This window comes from Sinocyclocheilus anshuiensis, unplaced genomic scaffold (assembly GCF_001515605.1).
Source record: "Sinocyclocheilus anshuiensis isolate Anshui unplaced genomic scaffold, SAMN03320099.WGS_v1.1 scaffold78, whole genome shotgun sequence".
In the NCBI taxonomy this organism is placed as follows: Eukaryota; Metazoa; Chordata; class Actinopteri; order Cypriniformes; family Cyprinidae; genus Sinocyclocheilus; species Sinocyclocheilus anshuiensis.
The window spans coordinates 1982467-1990130 of NW_015544250.1; the positions used below are offsets into that span (position 1 = coordinate 1982467).

General features: G+C 33.6%; 1 protein-coding gene across 1 annotated transcript in view; it reads left to right on the forward strand.

Annotated features, from left to right (window-relative positions):
• Nucleotides 1–1096: 1096 nt before the first annotated feature.
• The window catches only part of LOC107697830 (mitochondrial ubiquitin ligase activator of NFKB 1-like), a 17215-nt gene continuing 10647 nt past the window's right edge, over nucleotides 1097–7664 (forward strand). The window contains exons 1-8 of the mRNA XM_016498682.1: nucleotides 1097–1287; nucleotides 1602–1772; nucleotides 2186–2324; nucleotides 2401–2488; nucleotides 2568–2688; nucleotides 3043–3259; nucleotides 4104–4322; nucleotides 5738–5829. Coding sequence (XP_016354168.1) covers nucleotides 2205–2324; nucleotides 2401–2488; nucleotides 2568–2688; nucleotides 3043–3259; nucleotides 4104–4322; nucleotides 5738–5829 — 857 coding nt within the window. The 5' untranslated portion in view covers nucleotides 1097–1287; nucleotides 1602–1772; nucleotides 2186–2204. The remainder of the gene's footprint in view (nucleotides 1288–1601; nucleotides 1773–2185; nucleotides 2325–2400; nucleotides 2489–2567; nucleotides 2689–3042; nucleotides 3260–4103; nucleotides 4323–5737; nucleotides 5830–7664) is intronic.

Consider the following 7664-nt stretch of genomic DNA (forward strand, 5'->3'; position numbering starts at 1 on the left):
AAGGAATTCAATCAAGGAATTGACTCCACGGAAGGACAAGACATAGCTTGGATTTTGATATAGGCTATCCCAGTGACTCGAAAATTTTGTTTCTTGCCAACAACTTTAATCGTTTGATTCAGTGACTCGAATCGTTTGATTCTGTGCACCAAAAACTCCTTCACTTCGATAGCTGTCCAGTAGGCTACATTATACCAGTAGGTGGTGACCACTAATTGTGCAATGAGCGAATCTTTGAATCATTCATTCAAGAGAATCGTTCAAAATCACAGAGTAGTTCACGACCGATAAACACCATAACTGGCACTAATTTTAAAATAATGATGTTTTTAAATTATTATGATTATTTTACTAATCAAGCCGACTGCTGTCTTTTAAACAAGCAGTGATAGTTTAAAAAATTTTTAAAAATAATCGAAAATCGAACAATTCTTGAATCGAACAGGCAGATTTAGACCGTTTAGACCAGTTGTTTGCCTTCATAACAAAATGTTTTTTTTCATTATTATTATTATAATTTATAAGAAATCTCCATTTTAAAACCTGAAAATTAATATATATATATATATATACAACATTAAAAAATGATTCATGGTGGATTTGGTAAGCTATTTTCTATTTGTATTTTCTATGGGATTTATAAAAATATGTATTTACTTTTATCTCTGGCATAAACAGTAGGTAAATACAGCTGGAAAAGCAGGACATTCAAGTTCTGTATTTTTCCTAATTTTTCATCTGCATAATATAGTGGAGATCTTTAGCTATTTAAAAAAGGCACTGCGTGCAAGTGTGTTTTTTTTTCTTCAAATTATTTTATGCTATTTCATGGTCTAATCCAGTGGTTTTCAAACCTGTGGAGGACCCCCAGCCCTGCATATTTTGTATGTCTCCCTCATAAGACACCCAATTTAGTTCTTGCAGTCTCTACTAACAAGCTAACGAGTTGAATCGGGTGTGTTAGATGAGGGAGACGTGCAAAATGTGCAGGGCTGGGGGTCCTCCAGGACAGGTTTGAAAACCCTTGGTCTAATCTATCATGATCACTCTGGGGTCTCCAAGCTCTAAAGTCCTGCAGAGTTTAGCTCTCCAACCCTAATTGAACACACCTGAAACAGTTAATTAAGCCCTTACTAGGCATACTAACTTCCAGGCAGGTGTATTGAAGCAAGTTGGAGCTAAACTCTGCAGGACACAGGCCCTCCAGGACTGAGTTTGAAGACCCCTGCTTTAATTATTTACAGATCTTTGTACTTTTTGCTTCATGATCAGAGCAGAGTGTTCGCTGTAAGCATAATATCTTAGAATTGGGCATTCTGCACTTAATCAGTGGCCTATGTGTTTGGAAAACGTCAATCTGGACGTTGTGTTAGATGTGATTTTCCTGAAACAGTTGAACATGTTTTAATAAAGTGCAAAGTATGTGATCATGAAAGATTACAGCTCACAGAAGCACTTAGAGATATAGGGATTAATCAGTTTTCACTCCAGAAGTTGTTAAACAAAGATGCAACTGTAAAAGTGTTTAATAATACTATTGAAATATCTCAAAGACACAGTTAATGAACAGGATTTAAACTGGACACCGTTTTGTTTTTTAGTCTTCCATTAACGGCAATGCTCCACGCTCCATCCCAGCAGGTGGCAGTATATGCACCTAAAGCTGGATTGCCAACCGCCATAAAACGTCGAAGAAGAGCGTTCGCAGTCAAGGACTTTTATTATGAAGGGGCTTGAGTTGACAGTTGTACACCAGCACAGCTTTAGTGAAGGTAAGTCAAATAACCTTTTCTTAGGTGCACGTTTGTTCTGGCGAATACCGAATTTCTAAAATATTAAAATAAAATAATCTGTGTTTTGAGAGTGCATATTTAAGCTGGTTGTTTTCGTTAGACATTGCTAGCCATTCAAGCTAATTTGCAGCTGTTTTGTTTTTATGTTAGTTACTTACTCTGTGAAAAGATGACCATAAAGAAAGACATTATATTGATCGTTTAAGTTTCTGATACAATAAAACATTATAATATAAGTAAATACAAAGACTTAACCTTTTGAAAAATGCCATGTTCATAAGCTAGGAATGGGTATGTTGTTGACATCAAACTTGGAGAAAGAGTTTCTCTTGTTGTCCTATGTCTATATAGACTAGAGATGTTATTAATTGTATTTTTGTTTTCATACTCAGCTGGACTGTAGATTGAAGGATGGAGACCAGTGGCAAACCCTCGACAGCACAGATTGTGTTGCTAGCCACTAGCTCGGCTCTGACTGCTGTCTTGTACAGCATATACAAGAGGAAGTCGAGCCATGTAGCGAGATTAAGGGTAACAGAAGGTGCATTTCTTTTAATGACATTATTACTACACGACTTAGATCATACTTAAGCATGTTGTTTAACAGGAGGCCAAGAAGATGCCATTAAATCCAGATCTCAAAACTATCCTGGATGAGGCACCAGGAAAATGTGTTCCTTATGCAGTTATTGAAGGTATGACTTCTAAAATAAATCTAGTATTGCACTTTGCTGCTATTGATACAATAATGATTCAAATAATGATTTTTTTTAGGTGTTGTGCGCTCGGTGAAGGAGACCTTGAACAGTCAGTTTGTAGACAACTGTAAAGGGGTCATCGAGAGGTTAACCCTAAAAGAGAAGAAGATGGTGTGGAATCGTACAACTCATCTATGGTACTTGTTTGTAATACATAACTGTCAGTTAATGCAGTTATAGAACTTATACAGTATATGTGTATACCGTGTATTGTCCATTACAATATCAGTTCTTTACCGTTTGTTTTTTAAATATTAGCTCTCTAAAGAAATGTATATATCGGCACAATTTGTATGTGTCTAAAAAATTTCATATACTTTTTACACTTTAATATTTTTATTAGACTTTCTAATTTATTTAAATATTTATTGTTTTAATCATTTTATATAACCCTATGCAGCATCAGTAATTTATAATGAAAATATATTTTTCACTATCAGTAATTGTATGTACCTTATTTAATTTCATCTGCTAATACATATGTCTTTTAGGAATGATTGTGAAAAGGTCATCCACCAACGCACCAACACCGTGCCCTTTGACCTCGCCCCACATGATGGCACTGTTCTCACAACAGTACGAGTGGTCCGTCCAATCGATGCAGCTGAATTGGATCTGGAGACCACCTATGAGAACTTTCACCCCTCCCAGCAGTCTCTGACCAACGTCATCAGCACAATTTGTATGTGTCTAAAAAATTTCAGTCATGTAGATCAAAAGTTTTTAAGATCATTTTAAATAATATTGCAGTTAAAGTTTTACGTTTATTTAAAGTGTAATTATTAGAAAATGTGTGTGTGTGTGTGTGTGTAGTTTCTAATAATTATAATGTAATTTATGTATTGATACAAATTTATTATATGTAGCTTTTCATAATTATACTTTATTTACATTTTTAAATTGTTTTACACTATTTAAACTGGTACTTAAATGTATTAAATATTTTAATTATTTCATATTCATTATTGTTTTAATATAAAGTAATATTTAGTTTTAATAATTGTACTTTTTATATTACGCTTTATGTAAATATTTATGTTGAATGGATGATATATAATATTTATAAATATTAATTATGCTTAATATTTAAATATTAGATTAAACTTTAAATATTTTTTAAATATTAACGTGTAAAAATATTTAATTTTTAATAAGCTGTTAAATTTTTTGCTGTGATATAATTTAAAATGTATATGTGTATATATATATATACTATTTTTAAAAAATTATATATATATAAAATAAATAATTATAATATATAATTATATGTACTAAAAGAGTATATTTCTATATTTAGAATATTATAGTAATTATATTTATAAATATATTAGATTAGATGAATTATGTATTCAAATCTGTTTATTACAGAAATGTTATTTTATAAAGGGTAATTATATTGTTGTATTGCCCTAATAATAATGAAGTGGGAAAAAAAATTTACAAATAAATTCAAAATAATTCAATGAGAATTTATGAAATGTGCGTCATGACACTAACACTAATGAAAAAGATAAATATATGTATTTTGTACATTTATATGTATATACATGAGTATGGCTTGACTGCCTGCGCCACACTATTCTACCTGCTGTGGAGGCAGTACGTGCTGCGCAAGGAGCGGAGGAAAGAGCGCAGCCTGCTGGACGAGTACAGGAAGTGGCAGAGCAGACGTTTGCAGGAGCTCCACCTGGCAGGGGATGATTTGTCTCCTACTACATGCACAATATGCCTGAGTCGTGAGCGCTCATGCGTGTTTCTAGAGTGTGGTCACGTGTGTGCCTGTGAGGAGTGCTATAGGGCCCTGCCCGAACCTAAGAAATGTCCCATATGTAGGGCTAGAATAGATAGGATTGTACTTCTGTATAACAGCTAGAGGCCTGAATATGTAGCATGCACTTACTTTGAAATGAGGCACTTTGTGTGTGAGCACAGCGTTTCATGCCATCTAATGTCTGTCGATGTAAGAATCTGCCATAATCCCAATACTCAGCAGAAAAATATTCATCCAGTTTGAGTTGGGTTTTGTGTTCTGTTTGATTGATCACACTGTTGGCAATTATAATGATCACTTGTGCCTGTGTGAACTGAAATTAAATGCCATTTGTTATTTCACCGAAAAACAGCCCATTTTAGGACTAGGAATACAATATTTTGTATTTTATTAAAAACTAATGTAATACAAAGATTTATGTATTTAATACAAAATTTAATTAAAAGCAGTACAACAGTTGATTAATTTGTATACTTTACATTTATTCTTTGCAATTAAATTTAATTTTTTGCATCACAATAGTGACATTTTGAGATAAGGAATGTTTAGTCATGATGAAAATGTTACATATACTTAATAGTCCTAAATATATACTCTATTTTAGTTAAGCAAAATTTCTCAATTTCTTTACATTTTGGGGTTAAATATTGACTTCCTCACTTTAAGACATGTTAACTGGATGTCAGTATCATTATTTTACATTTTAAATTTCATTTTTTTTTTTTATATTTGTTTGTTTTTTTGTAACCATTTCTGTTTGAGGGCAGAGAGAGATTTTTTTTTTCATACATTAAAAAAATTCTCATCTGAATTATGAAATGGGAGTCTCTAAATGCCAGAGAAAATTAAAAATCATTTTGTTCTTCAATATGAAACTTTATTGGTTTGATATTAGTCGTGCTTAATTTACAAACAACATTATAATGGCTTGAAAATAATAAATAACTTTTTTTCTGTAGTGGATCAGTCCGTGTAATTTGATGAGATCACAGTAAGATAAACAACTGAGAGTGATATTGCTTATTATTTGGAGTTCAAACCTACCTTTCTTTCAGATATATATCCATATCTTTAATCACTGAGCTACACTTGGAAAAAAACAAAGTGGAAGGGGTGGAGGTGATAGTTATCTCAGTGGAGCCTGATATAGCTGTCATTTGCATCTATTTGTAAATCAGTTTTTCTGTATATTTCCAGACTCTAAACTCACATGACATTCTGTTCATTCTGCTTTTAGATTACACCCTCTTGTTGTTTATTATTACACAGTATATAGCTATTGCTTATTGTGGATGGAGAGAGAACATCAGTCATTTTAGATAACAAAAGGAGCAGATATCCCTCACCTGATGCCGTCACAACAACTGCACATTTCCTTGAAATTTGTACTTGTACAGTGTCCATGTGTTGTGCAGACAGTCAAGGAAACCCTGAACAGCCTTTCTGTCGACAACTGCAAAAGGGTCCTGAAAGAGAAGAGGGTGCTGAATTGCACAACAGACAACTGGTAAATGATCTACATTTGTATATGCACATTGATATTAAAATTATTAGTTAAATGATTAATATTACATATATTTATTAATATTATGAGTTGTACTTGGAGGGGTATGGATTCAGTTAACCAAGTTAATCTTCAGTTACTGACTGAATGTACTGACTTTTCCCTGCTGCTTTTAAAGGGGTCATAGGATGCTACATGCACTTTTACAAGTTGTTTGAACTGAAATGTGTGTTGGCAGTGTGTGTACACAACCACCCTAACCACCTTTTCTTTTTAATCTGGTTAAATGTTTTCCCCTTTCTCAAATCGAGCAGATCTCAGATGCCTGTCTGTGTGACATCACACAGACAGGCCCCTCCCACAATAGTTTGATTGACAGTAGTGTTTCAGCACAGACTGGACTGGCGTCTTACCTTAGACCCGCCCTGAGTGAGCTGTCATCAGTCCGCCATTGTTTCACCGCCAGAGCAGATGTAGACAAGAATGACTCCTAAGTGATTGAGGTCTTCTGTTGTTGGATGTAATAATGAACAGCAGTCGTCATTTACTCCCGACATCTGAGCCGCTGAACTCGCAGTCACAGACTGGACTGGCGTCTTACCTTAGACCCGCCCTGAGTGAGCTGTCATCAGTCCGCCATTGTTTCACCGCCGGAGAAGATGTAGACAAGAATGACTCCTAAGCAATTGAGGTGTTCTGTTGTTGGATGTAATAATGAACACCAGTCGTCATTTACTCCCGACATCTGAGCCGCTGAAGACGCAGTGGATTACATTACGGAAGAGAGGGGCAGGGTCAGCAGAGCTCATTAACATTTAAAGGAAAATGCTACAAACCTGCATGCTCTGAAAAGAGCTGTTTTTGACTGGGTAAAAAGGGTGTTTTTTACACTACCTAGAAATTTTAACCAAACTAACCAAACTACTTTTCATTAAGACCCTAAAGAATAATATCAACTTGTGGAAAATGGGCATCCTATGACCCCTATGACCCCTCTGGGATACAGTTTCTATTCAAAATAGAATTATTTTTGTTACAATATAAACTACTATTGAAAAATTTGGGGTCAGTACATTTTTTTCTTTCTTTTTGTTTAAAGAAATGAATACTTTTATTCAGCAAGTAGTAAAGACTTATATTGTTAGAAAATAATTTTGTTTTGAATAAATGCTGTTCTTTTTAACTTTTTATTCATCAAAGAATCAAAAAAAGTATCACAGGTTCTAAAAATTATTAAGCAGCACAACAGTTTCAACTCTGATAATAGCTCAGCATATTAGAATGATTTCTGAAGAATCATGTGACACTGAACACTGGAGTAATGGCTGATGGAAAGTCAGCGCTGTGTCACAGAAATAAATTATATTTTAAGGTATATTAAAATAGGAATCCAATATTAGAAATTCCAATAATATTTCTGTATTTTTGATCAAATAAATACAGCCTTTATGAGCATAGGAGATTCCATTAAAATTTATTATATATAGTAATATTGTTACAACTCAAAATAACTGTTGAAAGCAGTGCTGCTTAATATTTTTGTGGATACATTTTTTTTTTCAGGATTCTGCATTTATTTGAAATCTTTTGTAACATTTTAAATGTCTCACTTTTGATCAATTTAATGTGTCCTTGCTGAGTTTTTTTAACTGCTTGGAAAAAGTCTCTCGCTCTCTCTATGTAAATGCATATACCTTGAAAAAGTAATAATTTAGCTTATACCAGAGCTGTTAATCCATTAAAGGGGTCATATGATGCGATTTCAAGTTTTCCTTTCTCTTTGGAGTGTTACAAGCTCTTGGTGCATAAAGAAGATCTGTAAAGTTGCTAAGACTAAA